Consider the following 23,559-nt stretch of genomic DNA (forward strand, 5'->3'; position numbering starts at 1 on the left):
TACAGTAGATTTAACTTGTGCTTGCTTGGTGCCTGTTCCCCACGTGTCTAAGACACAACTGGTCCAACCATTCTGCTTCTCATTACCAGTCATGTCCTGATGAATCCACTGCTGCTCAAATTTCCTCTACAGCTTGGGAGCTGAAAGCTGTATGAGCATGTCTGTATGTGAGAGAGACAGAGAAAGAGAGGAACACCATTGTGCCCCAACACACTACTTAACCGCTACCTACCGCTGCTCTGCCGTTGCCATGGATACAGTGCCCTCTCTCCCCCTCTCTCCTCTCTCTTGGTGGATATGGAGGGATGGGGCTGGAGAGGAGAGGAGAAGTGGCTCTGGCTGCTGCCTCTGCGTCATATTCATACCAGTGCAGCTGAGAGCCCCCCCCTTTTTCCCCCCTCATCCTCCTCTTCTTCCTCCTCCACTTTCCTTCCTTCCTTCCTTCCCTCCTTCCTTCCTTCCTTCTCATCATCCAATTTGCACACTGCTAGATCCCCCCTCCATTTGTGTCTCCTATCTGCATCTGTTCATCACAGTCTCCTTCTCTCTCTCTGCTGGCGCAGCTTGGTTACCTCTACTTTTTCGAGTGAGGGTGGGCACAGAAGAAAGAGAAAGGCAAAGGTAAGTGTTGAAAAGGGGGATGTTTAAGAGTGTTTGTCTGTGAGAAAGAGTGTGCAGAAAAGAAAGGGGGGGGGGGCAGAACAGCTGCAAGACAAAAGACTGAGAGGTAAGCATTAATGGCATGAACTCACCTGAGATAACAAGTATACCACCTGGAGCTTTTTAAATATTTTGTTGGGTATTTTGGAAAAAAAAACAAGGTTGTGAGTGCATGTGAGCAAGTGTTTGTCTGCTGTCAGAGGATAACATGCTTAGAGTGAATTAGTGTGCGAGCAGATGTATACTTCAGTGAGCAAGGCAGTCAGTGTGTCTGTGTGCAGGCACTTTGCTGTCTGTCACATAGTGTTATGGAGCTGCTGCATGTTTCCACAGTGAGAGAACAGAGGGAGAACTTCATTATTCTCAGAGCAGCTTTTTGAGCGATATGTTGATGTGTTGACATAGCAGGAATCTCTGTATCTGCAAGAGTAGGAGAGTGAGAGGAAGAGAGGAGAGAGAGAGAGAGAGAGAGAGCATGCCTGACAGTGCAGTCAGTGGTGAAGTGCTCAGCTTCAAAGCCTAATCGCTCCTGGAAACAGAAGCCATTTCCCAAATCACATTCACGCACCCCTCCTCCTTTTCTGCTCTCTCACTCTTATCTCTTCATTTTCTCTCTGTTGCAGTGTTGGGATGCCTCTCTCTATCTCTCATATCTGCCTTTGTTCAGAGTTCACCATTTTACAGTAGCAGAATCTGCTGTAAATGTCAAACCCAGCAGATCGCGACCTACAAGGCGCACAAAGGACCGAATGGTGACAGAATAGCAGCATGACAGAGAGACAGAGAGAGAGAGACAGACCCTTGTTGAAAGAGAAACAAAGTGTTTGTGTGTGTGACGTGGAAATGAAAAGAAGGGGAGAAGACAAGTAAGGGGAAAAGAAGAGGAGGCCCGCAGGGTTATTCATTGTGTCTTGGTCCTGAAAACAATGTCTGACACCGTTTATGACATTTAACTGTGATGCCTCTGCCAGTGCGCTGGTGTGTGGGGAATGCACCTGTCAGCTTTCACTTCAGTTGTGATAGTTGTTTGTCTTTTGTTAGTATATTGGTTGGGAGTGACAGACAACAGAAATCTGAGGTTTGTTAAACTAGGCTTCAACTCACTTTTGGGGGGCTTCTTTAGTGCAGAGGATACATAGATAGGCTAGGCCTATAATAGACCAGTGGTTTGATGTACCCCCACAGTCATTATTTTAAACTGAATGGTATTTAACACCATTATAATATAAAAGTGAATATTACTACAACAACTTTTTATATAACAATTGTCAAGTTTGCATTTGTATGACCTCAACAGAAGCTGGACATAATTTTAATCAGTTTATCTATTACTTTTATCCATTTCAACCATTTATCAATTACATTCAACTAAGTATTTCAACTGTTAATATGTCATTTTACCTAATTACTTGAACTGTTTTTTCTGCATTATTTTAGATTTTTACAATTTTTCCATCAAATTTAGCCATTTATTTCAACCGTTCATGGGTCATCCATCACTTTTAAGCAACTATTTTAACTATCCATTACTTTTTAGCCAACTGTTCAGACTTCTCTGCTTTCTTGCTAACTATGTAGTTTCATGCACTCTCAATTACAACATGTAATATAATAATAAGAAATCATAATTTCTATTTTGTCAAATAAGTAGAGCTCTACAGTCTTTACAAGTACTGCAGAAGTACCCCCTGGGGGTACAATTAGCCTTTTTTTGGTAGTCACTTTATAGTGTAGTCTTTGTCACCAGTCCTGGTGTATTTCTTTGCAGTCAGTTAAGACGGAAGCTGTATTTCTTTAAACATTTTCAATTTTTTCTTGTATTACTTCAGTCACAATGACTCCATGATATGGCTCAGTCTGTAACTACCACCTGACAGAATCAGGTGCACAAGCAACAAAGACATCCAGCTCATGGGAGTCAGTTATGTGTGCGTGTGTTTGTGTAGTACAGTGTGAGATTATGAGATTATTGGCTCGAAGAACAGGCACGCTTAAGTCAAGAGAAGTTATGGGATGAATGGGAAGGGAAACCAGAGACGTGGAGGAAGGAAAGGAAATGAAACAAAATCACATCAAGCTGCAGAAAGGTCGAAGTAATATCAACAGGGTGAGGAGATTAAATAGACAGAGGAAAGTAAGATTAAAAAGCGAGAAAAGAGGCAGCTTCTGCGCAAACAGTCTGCAGTCAAGTCAGACCGTTTACCTGCAGCTCCTGTTGGGTGTGAGCGTGTACACATCCGTAATGCGCGCTCTTACTACCTCCCATGGGTCTCCAGTGTCCCTGCACTCCAGGTGGGCTTTGCATTTTTAATCGATACTGTCTGTAGTGATTAACACCAGTCTTCTCTGGGCAACAGAAAAACAGACGAAAGAAGCAAGAGAGGGAGACAGAAAGATATATGGAAATGTGTCAAACAGAAGGCAGGGTGTGTGAGTGAGTGTTTGTATGTGCTATGTGTTTGGTTGGCAGTAATGACCCTTTGCCTCTGGGCTCCTACTGAGTATGTTTATTTCCCACAGTAGCACCGGGCAAAAATGGACGATACATCACTGCCACACACACACACACACACACACACACACACACACACACACACACACACACACACACCTTATGCATTTTTTTCTCTTTCCTTTCCTTTGCTCTAATTGCATCCCTCTTGCATGTTCCCTTTCATAAACAAATGCACAAACACACAGTCCCTTGCTCCATTCCATATTACTTACTCCAGTCCCACATTATGTAAAGGCTCTTTCTTTCTATTTCACTACTCTCTCATTTCCCCTCCCACTTGTGTTGCAATATGCCTATTAATGATGCAGCTAGAGCTCAACTGCCAACTTCCTGCCTCTGACAGAGAGAGAGGAGTGTAGTTGTGGTGTGTACATGCCCTGCTTTGTACCACTCCCTCTAATCTCTCCAGCCCTCTGTCTGTGTTGTTTTCCCTCAGAGTTAGCCCATGCGAGCAGCGTGTGGACTGAGTGCAGCTGTTTCGTTCAGAGCAGAGCCCAACATGTGAGAAGATGTCTGTTGGAGGTTGTGCTTGTCCCGGTGAGTGCCTACTCTTTTTCTCTCTCTTTCTCCCGTTTTCCTCCTCCGTCTCTGTGCTCAGTGGTGCTGTCAGAAAGATGACTTATGTAAAAGTGCTGCAAAGCCGCCTAGGGCCAGCGTCAAGCTGTGTGTGTGTGTGTGTGTGTGTGAGTTTGTGTGTGCATGCGTGTGTGTGTTGGTGAAGCCATGCTACACTCTCAACACATGTCCTAAAACAAGGTTATAGACTGAGGCTACCACGCTTTAGGATTGAGTTGTTCAGCAGACCCTCTCAGTCACGCTAGCTTGCTGTGCAACAGATCAATGGCTCTTTGAGTTTTGCCACGTACAGACACTGATATATCAATAATGCTTTACTTGCTGGCTCTTTTCACTCCTTTTCTCCACTTTATCTAGCTACTATAGGTCATTATTTGTGCTCTTATAGAGTTGTTGGAAATCACTACTTACTGTCACAGGAACTGTTTTTCATATTTGTCCCATGGGGCAGAATTGAATGAGTCAAAAGTACTTTACTCACTTCAAAATGGTTTAAAGCTGGTCTTTTTTGATGATGGTACTTAAGAAAATGTAACAAAGAGTTACATTTGCTTGGAGTTAAGCTGCTGTTTGGATATTAGGCAGCTCTTTGTGATTGTGACTTTGCATTCCTGCATATTTTAGTTTTTTAATGCAGTTGTTACGCTTGGCTTGGATTTTTCTGAAACCAACATTCTTGAGCTTTAAATTAAGGTTACATAATATGTTATGGTGTCTTATTGGTAATCAGTATCCACACTCTGCTCTTGTGCTACTGTGTCAGAGCAAGAGGAAGGAAATCTAGTACTGTCCTAGTTTGTTTGCACACGTCAGTCTTTGGCAAGCAAAATATTGTAGCAACTTTTATCAAGAAGATCTTATAATCTGTTCTCTCCCATAGAGTGTTTGATTCTGTATGACTTTGGAGCAATTTCTCTTTAACGGTACCACAGTGAGAGCAGGCGGGCTACAGAGACGGTTGTCTTGTGCACAGTGAAAGCCTCACAGTGCCAGGGGACGGAGTCTGTGCAGCACAAGGGAGCAAGTAACAGAGAAAATTAAATCGTAGCATCTGCTCAGGGGGATCTCAGAGAGGGGAGATTGAATTAGGGTGTCAGTATCATTTTAACTGGGCTGCTCTGATACATTGGTAGTTGCCTATCAGATGGAATAATATTAGAGAGGCCTCTGCTTGATGTTCTTCCTCAGATCTTTTCTCTACTATCTTGCTTACTCGCTCTCTCCTGTAGTTTTCCGCTCTCTCTGATGATAGACTTCACTCTGGAGCAGAAACTTTTAATGACATCCATATGTTTTTTTATGTATGCACGGAGAAAGAGGCCGAACCAGAGAGATCTGCCATGTGCATGTTGTGTGCACCAACACTCAAACACTCACAGGTTTACATATGCAGGAAATGCGTGCACATGTACAGCACGCACGTACACTCGCACACAGACATACTGTACATCTTCACAAGGAGCCTGCTCAAACAAGTTTAGGCTGGTGAATCTGTCAGATAACCACAGGGCAACATTGATCAACAATTTCTCTCTTCCTCTCTGTGCGTGCGCTGTAAATCATTATATTTGAATGCTGGTTTGTTTACATTCTTGTACAATGGTGGATGGAAGATCCTCCCCATCCTTTGTGTGTGAATCTGCATTGGAAAAACAAATCCTCTCTTATTCTACACCACTTTCTATTTTCATCTGGTCCCATTTGTCTTCATTTTGTTATTGGGTTAAAGCATTATAGAATAAAGGGATCTAAACTAAGCATATTTACATGTGGCAGAATGTGAGCCATAATACTAAACAGACTCCTCCTGTCTGTCTAGTTCATTGACAACCCTGTGACATCCTGCTGTTGTTGTGACTTTGCTGTGAATCAGCCTTTTTAAGGCTTTGTTCCCGGCATGAAGGAGATCCGTCCTAACACAGTGGAGCCAATCACATCCTTTGTTCAGACTAAATGGTAAAAATAGATTGCCTGTGAGCTGAAGATACCCCCCTCTCTCCCCTCCATTCTCACATGCACTCAAGCATGCGCTCCCCTTTGCTCACCACTCTCTCCATCTCTCACCCATCTCACTCTAACCACCCCCCCTCCCATTTTTGCCTTCCTCATCTCACTCTCTCCCCCTCTTCCCCCCCCACCCCCTCTCCCTCTCTGTCACTCCCTCATCCCTCCTTCACTGCCTTTTTTGCAGTAACAGTGGTGTTACCTCATGCAGAAAGTCACATGGCTCCTGATTGGAGAAAAGTGACTTAAAGCAGAGCCAAGATGGCAGCCAAACAGCCAGGGCTTTTTTGATCACCGTTACACAACAACAAGACTGCCTCAGCTTTATCTCACTGCGCTGAAAGCCTATGCCTCTTTTTTTCCCTTCCTCAATTCTTCACTTCTTCTCTTCTCCTCGTCCCCTCCTCTCTCTACCCTAGTGAGTCTCTCAGATCTTGTTTGCTACATCAAAATGGCTGTGTGTGCAGAGGCAGAGAGAAAGAAGGAATGCGTGGGAGACAGAGATGCTGGGGAGTCAGAGAGATGAGAGGGGGTGCAGATTGGAGACGTGCTATAGTGATGTCACATCTGCTGCAGGCCGACAGGATGGCAGAGGAAAGCTGGCATGTGCCACAGCCGGGAGGAGGGGGAGGATAGGGAGAAGACTAAATGTGTGGGATGGGGAAAATGATTTTCTATAAAAGATGTGCAAGCTGCAGAGTCTTTAAAACATGAAAGCAGGTTTGGTACTGAGGTAGAAGGTGATGGTAACAGTGCTCCGATTGAAACAAAGCTGTGCTTAAAACAAAAGGTGTAAAAAAAAAAGCTGCAGTTATTTGAAAGCTTTGTGCTGAATCTCTCTGCCACCTGTGTATGTGAAAGTGTAAATTTAGCATACAAACCATCTACTAGATAAGTTTATTTTTTGCACAAGACTTTATGAATGTATATTGAAGTAAACAGCCTGCTTGATCTGGTGGGTGTCAAAGATTAATTGAACAGACTAGATGTGCTAAAGTGTATGCAAATCAAGGCGAATATTGATATTTTAGCTGTTAAAGGGATTTCTGCCATACATCCAAATGTTTTTTGTTCTTTGGACAGTAAAGCCTAACAAATGATTTTCTAAACTGATGTCAGAAATTGGAGGAGGACTTGGTGGAGTTGGTCCATTTACTTGGAATAAGCGACTGACTCATCAGGCTTATAGTATTCGTAATGGGACATTAAAATAAGTATTCTGGGCCTAATGTTGTGAATTAGATAAAGTGCCCATATTCCAGTAAATTCAGGTGCTCTTTAAATAATTTTGTGCTGTCTGTTTTTCTATTGTTCAGTTTAAGAACCAACATTAAAACTGAGTTGTTGTTGTTATAATAAGAAGTGTACATTATATTTTATGGTGGATTTAAATATTTTTTTAATAACACATTGTAGTAGTACGTTTGGGTGTGACATTTATTTCAGGCCACGTCATTTCATTCCTTGGATGGCACAACAGAAGCTGTAAAAACGACCAAACTGCACCAGATCCTGTCTGTCAACAACAGACTAATTCTGCCTAAATTCAGATCAGTGACCTCTGTAGCAATGTCTAGAACACCAACCTTCACACAGACATTCACATACTAGCTTTCTTTTATTATCCTTCTTTATCTTCAACACATGCTGTTTAACTTCCTCCTGTCAAGCCACAGTTGTGTCCTTTTGGTGCAGTCTGTGTTAGTTCTGTCTGCTGCCTTTGTTGCTATCACTACCAGTCAGGTGTCACATTAGTTTCCCTGACGGGTTTGTGCTTTCACTGTGGTGTCTAGAAAAAGCAGCAACAAGAGTCTGAACGTGCAGTTCACTCGGCTCTCTTCAGATTTCCTTACTACTGCTTCACTCTCTGTCATAAGACACAATACGTTGGAAGATTTCGAAAAATGCATTCAAAGCATGTTTCCACGTGTATGGTGTATGGCCTGTGTGGAGTCAGTTTAGACTTGTTTACAGCTCATCTCAGTTCTACTCAACTGTAAAAAGAAAAAAAGAAAAAAAAAAAGGTCTAACTGTAAAGACGTCTGAGTAATGGACCAATCTATTTTATATTTTTCTGTATTATAGATCACTTTATTACGTGCCATGAAAGTGCACGTAAGGCAGTTCAGTGTGAATGCTGCTATGCAGTCCACCTCTGCATAAAATAGCACACGCAATGTGGTCTTAGGAGCTAGGGATCTATAAATACAAGAGATCGTGTGTAGTACAAGACCAGTTTTCCAAGGACTAAAATAGGACTTAGTTCTTGTGTATATGACTGCCATTTAATGTGATCACTGCCTGCCAGTCCTACTTGCCAGGTACTCTGTGTGTATGTGTGTACTAAATGTTACTCTTACTAAATACAGGTGAAATAGGATCCAATTCTCAAGACTGAAACACTCCAACAGTAATGTATGTACTGTATGCAATATCCCATATTTTGTGTCGTATGATCCACATTTCCATTTGGCCCATCTTTATTTGTTTTCTGTAATGATAATGCAGATAATGCAGACTTCCTTTAGATGCCTAAGTCTTAAAATATAAGCAGTATTGTGCACGTAAAAGTTATTGTTATAATCATGTATCATAACTAAATGATACAAATGAGAGATTTTATAGTTTTTTTATTAAAAAGATGTTAGTTGTAAATAGTGTACAGTATAAACTCCTGGAAAAAGATCATTTTACTGTATTATACTCTTTTCTATTGTGAAGCATGAGGATGTTTGCAGCATTTGCCAGCAGAGGGAGATGCTGTTCTGTCACATCTCTTCTTGTGCCACTCCATCAACACTGAACAGAAAGCAGGCTGGTGAATCATTGTTTTCAACAAGAGATCCTGGATCTGGTCCTATGTTAAAACAAAAAACTTTAGTCTTTCTTTTATTCCCCTTTGCAGCTGTTTAATAATTAATTTTCTGGTATAACTACACAGTCACTTCTTTAGAGAAAGAGGTTTTGAGGTGCATCTTTTTCCAAAATGTAACCAATGATGTAACCACAGTTCACACCAGATATTCTTGTGGCACTCCCCTCCAGTCTGAACACTGAACACAATCTACAAATGATGCTGTATATCTCTGCTTGATGTGGTGTTTATGCAGTATCTGACTGGTGTGGGTCAGATGTGTTAACTTTCTCAATGAAATGCATTGCTTCGCTTCTCTCATCTGCTCTCCTGGTTTATACAATTCTACAAAATGACAGCTCAAGTGAAAGCCTCAACAAATTTAGCTTTAAATGCACTCTGAGACCACAAAAGGTTTTCCGGGCTTCAAATATATTGCTTGTAAACATTAGAGTGGTTATTGATTAAAAGTGAGGCTGCAGATTATACCCTTACATAATCTGGGGCTCAGGACTGTGGTCTAAAGGATTTGAGTCATCCGTCAAGTCAATCATTTTTCCTTTTAAGCCTTTACAAAGTTCGTTTGAAACAGCCTGTTTAAGTAACTAGTCTTTGTCGCAGATTTGCTAAACAAAACGTCTAAACCTCTGTCATTTGTTTTTTCAATTTGGGATTGTTACGGTCAGGGCGGACTGTAAAGTACTGGATGACCAGTGCTAGTTCACATTGTTCTAGTAGCCCTAGCAAAAAAATGTCCCTATCACTTTATTCCTCATGACTGATTATTATGACTGAATGAGGTTTCAATGCCCCCACCATACAAAGGTTTTATAAAAGCACTATGTTGGAAAAACATTCTCAAATACTGCAGTTTCACAGGATATAACCCTGCAAAAAATATGAATGAATATAATTTCCATTGCACTGGCATCTATTGTTTATATTTGAAATGTAACCGTTATATTATTCCTCATTAAATGTGTTGATATAATGTTAATATTTTTGCACATCCTACACACAACTGTACAGATTCCAATTTTAAAACAGCTATATTTTACATATTTGGTTATAGTCCTTGTTATAGTATGTTGGTAGTATCTTTTTCATATGTTTATGGTATGGTTTATCATGAATCTGAGGACATCATATCTGTCTAAGACTTGCAACAAGAAACACTGTAAACTTAACCTCTGATCTGCCAGTTGGTCACACATTACAAACTCATGCTGTACAGCCAAATATTGTTCAAACCCACACAACTTCTAAATTCTAGTCCCCAAAGTTTCCATACCTAATATGTCCTGAGTGAATTCTGTGGACATGTGTATAAAATTATGCACATTTCAAATATACTTCCATTTGATAGAATGGTGAAGTGATACAAACATAAAGCCAATTGACACAGTGCAAACATCATATAGCTTCAATGAAGAGCTGGACCAAGCTGAGCTCATACATAATATATGATGCTGCCAGACTGTGGAATAAGATTATTTTTTCCATCCGTAATATAGGCTGATAACTGTTCCTCTCAAGTGGACCAACCTTGTACCACTCTGGGTTGGGGACCAATGATGTACGTATGAGTCCTGGACAAGACAAATTGGGGTCCCTGGCTGTCAGGCAGGCCTGTGTTTTGTCCCGGGCCTGTGTGATGGGATGGGCGGGGGAGCCTGGAGGAGGCGGGGCCTTTGTTTTTTTCGTGTCTCGGCTGGCAGGAACAAAGGGTCCTGTAGTAGTAGTAGATAAGATAGCACCATCCCCCAAACAAATGACATTTAAAACATTTAGTTGGGGATTGCTAATTGACAGGAACCAGGGCAACTAACTGGAGTGTTGTACTTTCAGTCGCTATTCGTCTTGTTTGTGATTGTAAGACTAAGGTTACATTATCAACGACCGGGAGCTGGAGTTTTCACCATCCAGCCGCTCCGGCTAGCAGCGAGGCTAGCTGGCTAGAAACACCGAGCAGAGGTGTTGAGCAACACCGCGTATCGGTGGACGTTTCTCTGCAGGTAACTCAAACTTACAGCCTCACTACTTTGGCAGCAACACTGGTTCCCAATAAACCGCTGAAACTGCTTGTAAACAAGCACGGGAAATTATAGCTATAAGTGTGTGGCGGTGATAACGGTAACGTTAGTTTAGCAACTAGCTAGCTAGGTTAATAGCTTAGCAATGGCATCCATCCTCTGCAAACGGTTAATGAATGCGGCCTGCCGTTCAGTCTACGTCTGGTCGCGTGTGTTAAAGTGATAACGTTACCGGCCTTCGTCTTTTGTTAATGTCGACTGTGCATTTCCACAGACCGAGAGCAATGCATTTACACCAGTAAACAGAGCAAGTATGTTTGCATTCTAAACACATCGCTTTGGATGTGTTATTGGCTTAGGGCCAACCTCTGGATGCAGCTCTATTGTTTCCAATGAACAGTTTGGGCGGACTGAACTGCACTAAATTCTCACTCTTTAAAGCTAACCTTTGTTGGAGTGGTTATGCATCATGATCTCTCATGTTATCTTCTTATATTAAATGATGCTGACTGGCAAGACCTTATTGCTGGCTCGTGAAATTGTCATTATGCATGCTTCTGTTAGATTGGGTCCTATAATCCGTAGAGGCTGTAGATAGGTTTAACTCTGTCGACAGGACTTCTTTTTTAGGCTGTGTGTGTTGGTGTTTATATAAGGTGAGAATAAACTGTCAGCAGTTGTGCAGAATGTATATTTCTGAATGTGGAGGCGTTATATATCAGAGAAAATAAGACTCATTTGTTGCATTGGCATTTGTGTTTTGGCACAATGTGCATCAGATTCAACAAAGACTTCATAAGTGGTTGAATGCTGTCTGGGACTGGTGTGGGGGGAGGGGGGTGGTTCTATAGGTCAGCGGTAATTCACAGAGAACCATTGTTGGCTATTCCTCAACAGGTTCACCCATATAGTAATGGGGAGGAGAAGATGACCTGCCATGACTCTTTTGGGTATACTGAATCAAGGGAGTAAAGGATGAGAGAGTAAATGAAGGAGTTGTAGTTGTTCAAGGAGCGGAGACTGGGCTGTGAAGGAAGACAGACAGATCACAGAACACAGACATACTTAACCCCAACACATGCCTTTCCCCTCCATTTCTAGTTGTCTTGACTTAAACCATCACCATTTGTAGTCTGCCGGTGGGGTATCCATTAGTTCACCAAAAGTGATGTGAAACGATTAAAAGATACAGCTCTCGTCCTGTATTAGAGTGGCCCATGTTGATTCTTTCTCCCTCTGCTGGTTTTGATTTGGTACAATCATCATTTATATGCCAAGCTGATAGCTTGAGTGTTGTGCATCAATTGTGACATAGTCACAAATTAACAGCCTTCAGTTGCCTGTTGGGAATATTGGATTTACAAGCAGGGCCAGCATTAACAATATTATCAGGGGGCAAATACAGGAACAGTTAAGACTCTTTATGATCTCAACATTGCCATATTTGTATCACATTTTTCTCCTTATGTCCTAGAAAGTAGTGAAGCTGTAGGGTGGTTGTGATTGGCCAGTCTGGGATTTTCAGGGATTATTTTTCTCAACATCCCGGTCTGCCGCTGGTATACACATTTTTGGGTCAGACCTAATTACAAGCAGTAGTAGTCCAGTAGGTCTCCGTCTCGAGTAGAGATACAGAATAGATATTTTCTCAGAGCCCTGATTGTTTGAGCATGAATGCCTTATATGGACAGACAAGGGTTAACAACAGCTGGGGTAGCGAAAGGGAGGGGGGATGGGTAGAAGAGGCAACTTGAGGGACACACACAGCAGAGGCGCATGGTAAGGATCATATGGGGCTGTATGCAGAAAAGAGGGTTCTCTATAATGGTATGGATGGTACAAGAACACAAAGAACATGCTGTACCATCTCGTCTGCTTGTATCCCCCCATTTCACTCGTTGTTTGTTCACATTTCTGCAGGCTAATAATATGGCTTGTTTTTTTTCCTCCTTGTGATATTTTTTTTCTTGTCCGTTTACCAGATTGAAGATGCATTAGATAATGAAAGCAGCAGGAAATTGTTTTGGCAGCGTGTGTTTTATTTGAGTAAATCTCAACAAAATCATCCAGCATTGGATTACTTAGATGATGCTGTGATTTAAATGAGCTAAATCTAAAGTAATCTAAATCTCCTCTAAATCTCTGCCCTTTTTTCTCCTCCTCTGCTGTGTGCTTGTGTGCAGGCTGTTCGTCAAAGTCATTCAAGCTGTACTCTCCTAAGGAGCCCCCCAACGGCGGCAGCTTTCCCCCCTTCCATCCAGGCGCTATGCTGGACAGAGATGTTGGGTAGGTCTGGGTTATAATGTCACGACACGAGAGTTTCTGTCAAAAGGAAAATATGTCTAAAACTAAGGCTCCTTTAGCATTATTTCTTTGTCTCCTTTTTTACTTCTTGCAAGCTGTTAGTTTTGATGTCATTGTTGTCTTGACAAATATGTTTTACTGAAGAATACAACATATATCTTTAGATGCTGATATATATATTTTTTTTTTTTTTTTTTAATAAATAATCATCTACGTCTAATGATGTTTTACGGCTTATGTTTTTGCACATTCTTCAAATTGGAATGTTTGATCACCCCATCTTTAATAGTGATATTGGAATAAAATCAAATGAGAGGTTGACTACCAAAGCGGATTGGTTTTAAATGTGGTCTAATAAAGCAAAAATAGAGAAGAAGCTACATTCACCCTAATTAAAAGTGGCAGACAAAGTTGGATGTTACACTAACATGCAGTGTGGCTCTCATTTCTTTTTACAGTACAATTTATTACATGTATACTTTTTTAGTTGCAAGTGCTTTTCTATACATCCCTGTTCTATTGTAATGTGGATTATTATTATTAACGCTCTGATAGCCTTGAAACCTAACCCTGAGATCAAGGTTCAGAGGTCATGCCATATGATACATTCACCATACCTAGAGATTGGCATGGTTTTATTTCAGTTAGCCTAATAGCTGGTTTGATTTGCATTGAGAGATGATTTTATGGAAAGTACCCCATGCCAATCTCTAGGTATGGTGAAGGGTATGTGATGATGTGGGGCTATTTTAATTCCAAAGGCCAAGGGAACTTTATCAGGATGCATAGTATCCTGGATCCATGAAATAACTGGCCGTTAAAAATAAAAATCTGCCTGCCTCTATGGGAATTTAACATAGGAGTGTACTTACTTATGCCCCCTGTATTTTAAGGAAGAACATTTTATTTACGATACATTATTCATTCACAAAGAAAATTGGTGTCCTTAAAGGCTGGATTTTTCCTCATTTATTTAAGTAAGGCATAAAGATCAATTTCCAAAAGATTTTTTTTTTTATTCCTCTTTTTAGCTTTAACTTTAGCATGGGTTCATAAACTTATAAGTGCCACTGTATAGTACTAAAACACACATTCTTGGTGTTACTTATGTTTATTAAAAAATGATTGATGTTTATATTTTTTGTTCCTCCTAGGCCTACACCCATGTACCCCCCATCATACATGGAGCCTGGAATGGGGTGAGTACACTCAGTGCATTTACATGCAGTTTAAAAAAACGATTATATTCGGGTTAAGGCAATACCCCGATTTCTCAAACGGCATGTAAACACCTTACCCCGGTTAAAATCAGAGTTCTAATAACCTGGTTAACAGAGGTAGAGAACTCCTTCAGTAACCGCGGTATTCCTCCATGTATAGACCTTATCCGGGCTATGATCGGTTTAAACGTCTACGCATGCTTCAACTGCCCCTCCCCACTCCACTGGAGTGGTTTTTGAACCGGAAATAATCAGTCAGCGCTGTGAGTCGGTGAGCGATGCCCGAATTAGCGGGCCATTGGCAGCATGGAGCCTACGGTCCATCTGTTTTACTCACCGCCGTGGCAGCAGTGGATATCAGGAGATGGCTAGACAGATTGTCCATCTCCAGGGATGTCAACTTTGTGTCTCAGCAAAAAAGAGGGACCGAGCAGCCCAAGCTGCTAAATGTTAGTTAGCTAACGAAGTTAGCTTGCTACTTCCACCTGACACAGGTTAACGTTACTGATACAAACAAGTACTGAACAAGTTGTCAGTCGTCTGGTGAAAACACTGTGCGTTCCTACGCTGTGACAAGAGTGTGTAAATGAACCATTAAGTTGTTAAATTTGACTAATTGAGAGGCCAATTGGTGTAATGTCGACATAGGTCAACCGGAAGGAAACAACAGTAATGCGTTGGCAGATCGCCACCAACTGTATCGGAGGTAGAATTACTCTGCGTGATTACTGGTAGCTTCAGAGCGAGTAGCGACTCTAGATAGTGAGAGGAACAAAGCGTCTCCCCTGTTCTTTCTGACCACGGTGAGACATCTGTAGCAGGAAAAGTTAACCCTCTCCTTGATTTCACGTTGTTTATGGAGAAGGAGAACCAGGAAATAAGTCAGGGGAAATGCAACGCTACCACGCTACGGCCGAGCGAAAATTACATTTTGAAATGCTTGAAAAAGCCTCGGAATCTGAATTGAAAACGTTTACAAGCAAACACATTTACAAAAAACAATGCCCATAACGGGTTTGAATATTAAGGGCTGCCTAATATTCATTTGAATATCAATATTTTTTTTAAATATTCGAATTATATTCGAATACCGAAGTTCGGAGTCAAAGCCCTAAGGTAAACGCACTGACTGATGCTTGCATAGTGAACAAACGGTTGTGGTTTGTCCCAGAGGTCCCATAGGCATTCAATTTGCCTGTACTGAACTTGCTCGTGGCTTATGTCATTTGTTTGCGCTATGGGTGTGGAAAAGCCACTATAGCAGCTTGAACTACAGTGTTGAATCCCCTTGTTTTCTGTTTTAGGAGACCCACACCGTACGGGAACCAGACAGATTACCGGATATATGAGCTGAACAAAAGGCTACAGAATTGGACAGAGGTGAGAGTCACTTCATCAGTCATACAGAGTAATAAGAACTCAACATGCGGTACAAGAACACAGTTACATTCTGCAGCTCCTGAAAACTGTGTTTTCAGATTTTCCCTCCCAGCTGCTGTCTGTGTATCTAACCATGCTAGGGATTTTGTGGGAAATTAAGCCTGAGAATGCACTGACTTAATTTACATTCAGGCTCTTAATAGGATTATCTGATCAACCTGGCTAAAATGTAATTGGAGTGCCAACTGTTTATATGCCTGAGAGCCCAACTGAGTAGCTGTTATGAGCAATGCTTTTTTTATGTGGCTGTCAGTCTGCACACTTTTACATATACAGGATTTAAACTACAATTAAGTCCAGCAAAACACCCAATGTCCCAAGTTTTTGCTTCTTCACTACACCAACAAAATAGGTATTTATCTGCTCATCTTTTAGAGCCCTTCCGTGACTATCATGAAGCATGCATATCTGCTGTCACGTGATTTTCAAACATCCAGTGTTTTACACAATATATAATCAATACAGATTATACGGAAGAAGAGTTGAAGGATTGTACAAGTGGTAAATTTGAGGAAACAAGAATTTCTTCTTTTTGAGTGTTAGTATGTTCATTGTGTTTTTGTTTATTCATTCTCATGCAACTTCCTCATCTCTTCATAGTAAACGCTATTTTTACTGGAGAATATAATAGCATGTATTTCCTCTTCCTGCATTAGACTTGAATGCTATGTTTTATTGTGATTTGAGATTATATGGCAACACAATTTGCCTAGTTATGCTTGCAGTGTTTAAGGAATGAGAATTGAGAGTAATGGTTCTTCCTCTGCTTTCAGGACTGTGACAATCTCTGGTGGGATGCCTTCACCACAGAGTTCTTTGAGGATGACGCCATGCTCACCATCACGTTCTGTCTGGAAGATGGACCAAAACGATACAGTAAGAATAAAAAGAAAAAAAGGAAATGCTCATGTTTATTTGTATTTTCAGGTTCTAATTGTAATGTATGGCATACATTTTGTCTTGATGTTTCATATATCTTTTAAATTTATCTGAGAAATGTTATCATTCATCAAGATAAAGATTGGCATATCACAGTTAGTAGCATTATGTATATCCTTTCTGCTCTATTTTTTTATTTGATTCTTTTCATGTCCGTGTCAGATTTTGTACTACTATAACCACACACCCTCTCTACGTGGAATTGTATTCATTTGATTGACAAGGTTTTGACAAAGTTATCATTGTTGTGTGCAGCTATCGGCAGGACGTTGATTCCGCGATACTTTCGAAGTATTTTTGAGGGGGGCGCCACTGAGTTGTTCTATGTGTTGAAACACCCAAAGGAGTCCTTCCACAGTAACTTTGTGTCTCTCGACTGTGACCAGTGCACCATGGTGACCCAGAACGGCAAACCTATGTTCACACAGGTACTGTTAATGTCACACTGGATGAAAAATGTACAGCCTTATCTTCCTGTTCCTGGTGCGGTAACTTCTAACGTATTCTATTTCTCTCCTGTGGATAAGGTGTGTGTGGAGGGCCGCCTGTACCTAGAGTTCATGTTTGATGACATGATGAGGATCAAGACGTGGCACTTCAGCATCAGACAACACAGAGAGGTCCTACCAAGGAGCATTTTGGCTATGCATGTGAGTTCCAGACTCAAACAACCACACACTCACACTCAAATGCACATACTGTACATGCACTTAAGCATCTCATCTTTTCAACCCAATCATGCAGGATCCCCAAATGCTTGATCAGCTGGCTAAAAATATCACCAGATGTGGGCTGTCCAACTCCACGCTCAACTACCTCCGTGTAAGCAAATCTCCTTATGTTGATCTTATTCTTCTTTTGATCAATCAAAATTGATTTAAGCTAAACTACACTTGGAACAACATATTAATACAGTCATGTCTGTTTGGTTCCTCTTTTTATCTTCCCTAAAGCTATGTGTGATATTGGAGCCCATGCAAGAGTTGATGTCAAGGCATAAGACCTATAGCTTGAGCCCCAGAGACTGCCTGAAGACCTGCCTCTTCCAAAAGTGGCAAAGAATGGTAGCACCTCCAGGTAACGCGCACACCGCAGTTATGGCAGTGTTGCCCTTCCATTCATTAAGCTGTGAAGTACCCACAAACTAATCCAGTTGCAATTGCCTTAAAGCAGCCATATTATGCTCATTTTCAGGTTCATAATTGTATTTTAAGGTTGTACCAGAATAGGTTTACATGGTTTAATTTTCAAAAAACACCATATTTTTGTTGTACTGCACCGCTCTCTCTCACTGCTGCAGATCCTCTTTTCACCTGGTTTCTGTTTCTTCTTCTTCTTCTTCTTCTTCTTCTTCTGTACTATCTTTGATTGCACTTGCACATGTGCAGTAGCTCAGATGTAGATCATGTCAGCTAGCTAGCTCCATAGACAGTAAAAGAAAGGCTGTTTCTACAACTTCGGTCAGTTACAAGGCAGGATTAGCTGGGAGACTTCTAAATGAGGGCGCACATGTAAGTAGTTCTTTTGTAGATTATGGTGAACTTGTGTGTGTTGTAGCAGTGCTTTGCTATTGAGAACGAGGTAGCATGCTAGCGTTAGCATGCTAGCGTTAGCATGCTAACGCTAACGCTACGAGCTAATGGTTGCGGTTAGCCTGCTCGTTTCGGCTTGTGACGTCACAAGCTGTGCCGATTTTGAACAGCTCACCCAGAGACTGAAGGCAGGACACATTCAGAAACTGTATCTCACTCTAAACAGCATGGGTGGATTTTTTTTCAAAGTTTGTATGTGTGTGGAAGCACCAGAGACAGAAAAAGTGTTTTTTTTTCATAATATGGGCACTTTAAAAGTCGTTAATCTGCAACAGGCCTAATAACAACAGATGTACAGAGACTTAAATATGTTATTATGAAACACATCTTCCTTTTGTCTACTTGTAGCTGAGCCAGCCAGACAAGCTCCAAACAAGCGGCGGAAAAGGAAGGTGTCCGGTGGAAGCACCGTGAGCTCTGGCGGTGGCAGCAATAACAACAGCAACAGCAAAAAGAAGAGTCCAGCCAACAGCTTTTCACTCTCCAGCCAGGTACCTGTAAGCATTGCATCTACTTGACCTCTATCTGCACCTCCAAGTTCAGCTGAGCAAGGTATTGGAGGATAAGACAGAGGGTGGATGGGTTGGAGAGAAAGGCAAGCAGGTTAGAAAGTTTTTTGTGGGTGTTGGGGTTGGTAGCTGGGGTTGTTGGTGTGTTTTTAAGGAGGAGGTGTAGCAGCAGGATAGCGATAGCATAGGGTGACTTCTGGAGGTGGGGTTTGAATTCAGGTGTGATAGGGGGAATATGGCTTGCTCTCTTAATTATTTTGAGGATGAGTAAATTTACTTAGACCCCCTGATATGAACCAGTGATGGGCAGTCCCTGGTCCTCTGGGGCCACAGGTTTATGGGTTTATTTAGAGGAGGTACAAGTGACCTCCATTATTATGTAATGTTCAAAATATTTGGGGCCATGGGGTAGGGTTATCTTGCTCTGATTTCCAGTGTGACAATTAGGTTTTCTCTCTAAAGCCGCTGTATCAACACTGTCTATCAGAGCACATGATTCACACAGCACTGCTGTCTTTGCTTATTTGGTTGCTTGATTGAGCGAACGAGACCCGAGGTGGAATGAAACCCCCCCCCCCCCGATGCAGCACTCAAGGATCAGGGATGCCCACTGCTGGCCAGTAGGGAGGGCCCCTTGACCCTGGTTCTTGGAACAGCGGCAGGGAGTCAGGGCCACATGGACTACTGAACTGTGAGGGTAGATGCCCAGACAACACATTGTTCTGTTGTGATTGGGTTAAGAATGAGAGGACACGAATACCTCAGGTTTTTAATACTCCCTTGGTCCGTAAAACTTATCTTGAAGTATCAATTATAATGCATTTCATTAGAAAAAATGAATTTGTAACGCTGGAATTGAACCAAGTTAGAGACCATAGGCAAGAAACAACAGTTACAACTCGTCCGTGCAGCCAGTCATTCCGCGCACCCCCCTGTATTATGGGGATAATATGTACCGGCCCTTGCTGTCCCCTTTAGGACGTGATGATGGTGGGAGAGCCCACTCTGATGGGAGGGGAGTTTGGTGACGAGGACGAGCGTCTGATCACGCGGCTGGAGAACACGCAGTTCGATGGGGCGAATGGCCTGGAGGATGAGGACAGTTTCAACAGCTCGCCTGCGCTGGGGGCACAATCGCCCTGGAACAACAAGGCTCCCTCCAGTCAGGAGAGCAAGAATGACAACTCCCAGTCGTCCCAGTAGAGTGCTGAGGTCCCAGCCAGTCCCTTTTTCAATGCTTAAATCCTACTGGGATCCACCTGAGCCAACACACTAGTGAAAGGAGTCAGGGAGGGTGGCCTCGGGCACTTGAGTTCAATTGATTTTTGTTTGTTTTGTTCCGTCATGTTCTTTTCGAGACGAAAGGAGAGTGGAAAGGGACAATAGCAACAATAGCTGATGGACTGATAAAGCTCTTTTAAAGGACAGGGTCAGCAGAATCCCTCTCGCTCCGTCACATTGTTGCACATGATCAGTGGTGCTCAGCCTTGGCCCTTGTCTACTCGGCTCCAGTCAGTCCTCTTAGAGGTGTGGTGAGGGTGGCGGCGTGTGTGCATGTGTCTTTACCCCCCCATCATTGCTCACCACAGTGTTTGAGCCAAAGTTGGCCTGTCCTGTTGGCCGAGTGCTCGCCATGGCGACCATGTCAGTGGGTTCTTGTTCCAACCTCGGGTCTCTCAGGCGTGCGTTTTCCTTGACGACGCACCCCGTTGTTTCTGTTGTGCTCATGTCACAGGGAAGAAATGCTTAGCTTTTATTTAACTTATTTTTTTGCAGGCTGCAGAAAACTGTGTGCACTCTTAGTATCAAAATTCAACGTTCGGTTTTTAAAAACTCAATTATTTGTTTTTGTAGGACCTGGTTGGAACAAAAACCTGTACAGTGCCGGAGCTTGAGGACCGGAGTTGAGAACCACTACGCTAAATCTTAAATACACACACTCACACACTCTCACACACACACACACACACACACACACACACACACACACACACACACACACACACACACACACACACACACACACACACACACACACACACACACACACACACACACACACACACACACACATACTCACTCACTCACTCACCTACACCTACAGCATAAAACATTGAGGTACTGGAGAGAGGTGGTACGCAGCATGTCTGGACCAGAGCACCAGATGCTACAGAAGTGTGTTTTCATTTTCTATGTTTTAGAACCTGTTTTGAATTGTTTTTATTTTTGTAAACAATTTCTAAAAACTAAACAGACAAACAAGCAAACAAAAACACCCCAGACTATTCTTTGCACTGTTTTCCACTATTAACTCCAATCTATTTTTCTTATGAATTGACAGTGTATTTTTTTTCTTCTATTATTGCTAATGTAAGAATTGTAAAACATCTGAAACCTGCAGTATATTAATGTATACGTATTGCTGTTAGATCATTCTTATTGTGATGGTAATAACTTCCATGTAAGTCTGTGCTTAATATAATGTCCCCTATCTGTGTCAGCCATCACACTGTCATCAGGTCCATTGGCTTCAGTGCTAGACGGGAGAACAAGGCTAGTGTTTTAATACTGTACTCCCATCTTGTTTGATGTGAGTCCAAAGCTGCACACTGGAAACATTTTCCCCACTAACATCCAGCGCCTGGTTTGGATCTGTTGACTTGTTATTGCAGAACTGTTTGCTTTGTCTTGAATCTCTATCTGGGGGTCCTCTCTTCAGAAAACATAATAACAGAAAACTTCTCAAATTTGCTACTCAAAAATATTTTAAAAACAAGTTTTGACAGGATTGTAAAATAAGAAAAAAGACTTTTGTATTAACTTAAGTTTCCCAGAAATGTTTTTAATCAAGATTAAGAAAGCTGCAGACCAAGGAGCTACATGTAAAGATTCTTTAGATATTGATTATACTGTGCTGTTTTATGTTTTATGACGAATCATTTTGTTGGCTTTACTCATGTTTGTGTCTGTGCTTGTATATTTTTAGGTAGTCATTTCTGTAAAAGTTATTCAACGTATCCCTCCCTAGAATTATGAGAAACTTAATCTAATGTAAAGAGATGAAAAGCCCTCTTAAGTCTTTTTAAATGTGATATTTTTAACAGTACAATCACTGATAAAAGAATTTTCCCCTCATTTTAGCAAACTGTATTTATTTTTCTATGTACTGACATTTCTGTTTAGGTCCAACCCACCTGTATTATACTCATGATGATGTATGGAAGAGTTTGTGGGGCTACTGAGTCAGTTAATGCTAATACAGGTCATTCCATTACTTGTGTTTTTTGACATGGCACTCCCAGGTTGTTCTGGCCAGTTTATCACTATGGTCAAGTATGTTATCATATAAGAGATGGCCATTTTCTGCTGTTGGAGGTACCTGGTCTATCTGAAAACCGGATGCACTAAAAACCAATAAATAACCACATTTAGAGAAAATGTTAACCTCCAAGTCATCCTTTTTTATTTCTGTAAAGTTGCTCTATTTTATGGCGAGTCATCCTCTGGGAATGTTCCACAATGGAGTAACCTTCAGTGCAATTTGATCAAATTTACCTAAATGATCAATTATTTTTGTGTTTTTTTTTTTCTTGAAATGTATGCGATGGATGTTTTTTCAGATACATTTGAAATCTGTAACTGATAAGTGGATATTTCATTAATGGCAATATGCTTCGGACCATTGACATAACATCTTGTCGTAGGGGGAAAAATACTCACTGGGCTTGACCTTTTTAGCTGCTGTTAACTATTTTAAAGTAATGTGCAGACTCACCCAGCAGGGGTCTCCCAGAGCACCAGGACAGACTGAGCAGCCTGTCAGAAATTCTCCATTATTATATCTGGTGGAAATGCCGTCTGTAAAACCACACCGAGCTGCAGGCTGTTGTGGTTCCTTCCTTACTCATTGTCTCTAGCACCACTAGTCTACTTTTGTGGTGTATCTACTTAGCAGGCCGACACAGAATTGAATCTATGGGGAACTTTTCATCACCCTGTGTTTCCTGAGTTGACATAATTTAGGGAATAAGGGTTTGTGATATGTGAGACGGAGCTGAAATGGCCATTCACCCATAGCTGGCTCCTGTAGCACCTCACCATAGGGGTGCTTTTATATCTATATATTTTTTGCCAGTTTTCTGTCATTGATAATTCATGTATGGCATCAATAAATTGAATTTTCACTGAAAAACTGTTTTTATTAGACTAAGCTGTGGTGATTATTTTTTTTATCATGCACTGATGCTAACAGGATAAGCAGACAAAAACATTAGAGAAAAAATAAAACAGATTACTAAAATGTTCTCCAGTAATAAACAATTAGATATGCTTTGGTAAATCTGACCTCAGTAAATTCATAAAATCAGCTATTGCAAAGAAAACGTGTTCCAAAAAGTTTTTCTTGCCATGCGAAATGGACACAAGCTGTGTCAAGAACAGTTTACTGAATTTTCTTATGGAAAAAGTTGGAAGTGGAATGTGAACAAGACACTGCAACCCATATTATCAAGGACACAATTCTTGTCACCTATTTGCCAGTGTTTTTTAAATCAGTTATTAATCCTTGGCAGGGCAGAACTAATGTAGAAGATGGCAGCAATGTTAGTTGGCTAGAAAAGAGGAAGGACAACTCATTGTACAAAAAAAGGCAAAATGGAGACAAAAGAGTGTTGACACTTTAGATAAGAACATTTTTCAAAGCTCAGAGAGAGAGGCACATAATGGGCTTCAGATGTGTACCTTTTGATCCAGCAAGTAATCTGTTAAAGCATGGAAGCTAATTATTGACCTTTGGATCTGCATGTGTGATAAAATCATCTCAACTTAAGTTACACTTGCTCTGTTAGAACTTTTAACCACATCATAACGGCATAGTTTATGTTACACTTTTGTACCAATTCAGCCTGAAGTAA

General features: G+C 41.4%; 1 protein-coding gene across 8 annotated transcripts; it reads left to right on the forward strand.

Moving 5' to 3' along the window:
* Window positions 1-388: 388 nt before the first annotated feature.
* ldb1a (LIM domain binding 1a) lies at window positions 389-22,079 on the forward strand. 8 transcript variants are annotated; one of them, XM_031304786.2, is made up of 12 exons: window positions 389-621; window positions 3,612-3,712; window positions 12,826-12,928; window positions 14,101-14,145; window positions 15,471-15,546; window positions 16,380-16,482; window positions 16,801-16,973; window positions 17,073-17,195; window positions 17,290-17,367; window positions 17,499-17,622; window positions 18,486-18,634; window positions 19,625-19,849. In XM_031304786.2, exons 2-12 carry the CDS (start codon window positions 3,685-3,687, stop codon window positions 19,847-19,849), a joined length of 1,227 nt encoding a protein of 408 aa, XP_031160646.1. In that variant the 5' UTR covers window positions 389-621; window positions 3,612-3,684. The 8 variants fall into 8 exon arrangements, with proteins under 8 accessions (XP_031160646.1, XP_031160637.1, XP_031160655.1 ...); XM_035992180.1 differs by lacking the exons at window positions 389-621; window positions 19,625-19,849 and adding exons at window positions 20,501-20,576; window positions 20,633-22,079 and having other exon boundaries at window positions 3,515-3,712; XM_035992181.1 differs by lacking the exons at window positions 389-621; window positions 19,625-19,849 and adding exons at window positions 20,501-20,576; window positions 20,633-22,079 and having other exon boundaries at window positions 3,517-3,712; window positions 18,486-18,628.
* Window positions 22,080-23,559: the final 1,480 nt, after the last annotated feature.

Source organism: Sander lucioperca, chromosome 15 (assembly GCF_008315115.2).
Source record: "Sander lucioperca isolate FBNREF2018 chromosome 15, SLUC_FBN_1.2, whole genome shotgun sequence".
NCBI lineage: Eukaryota > Metazoa > Chordata > Actinopteri > Perciformes > Percidae > Sander > Sander lucioperca.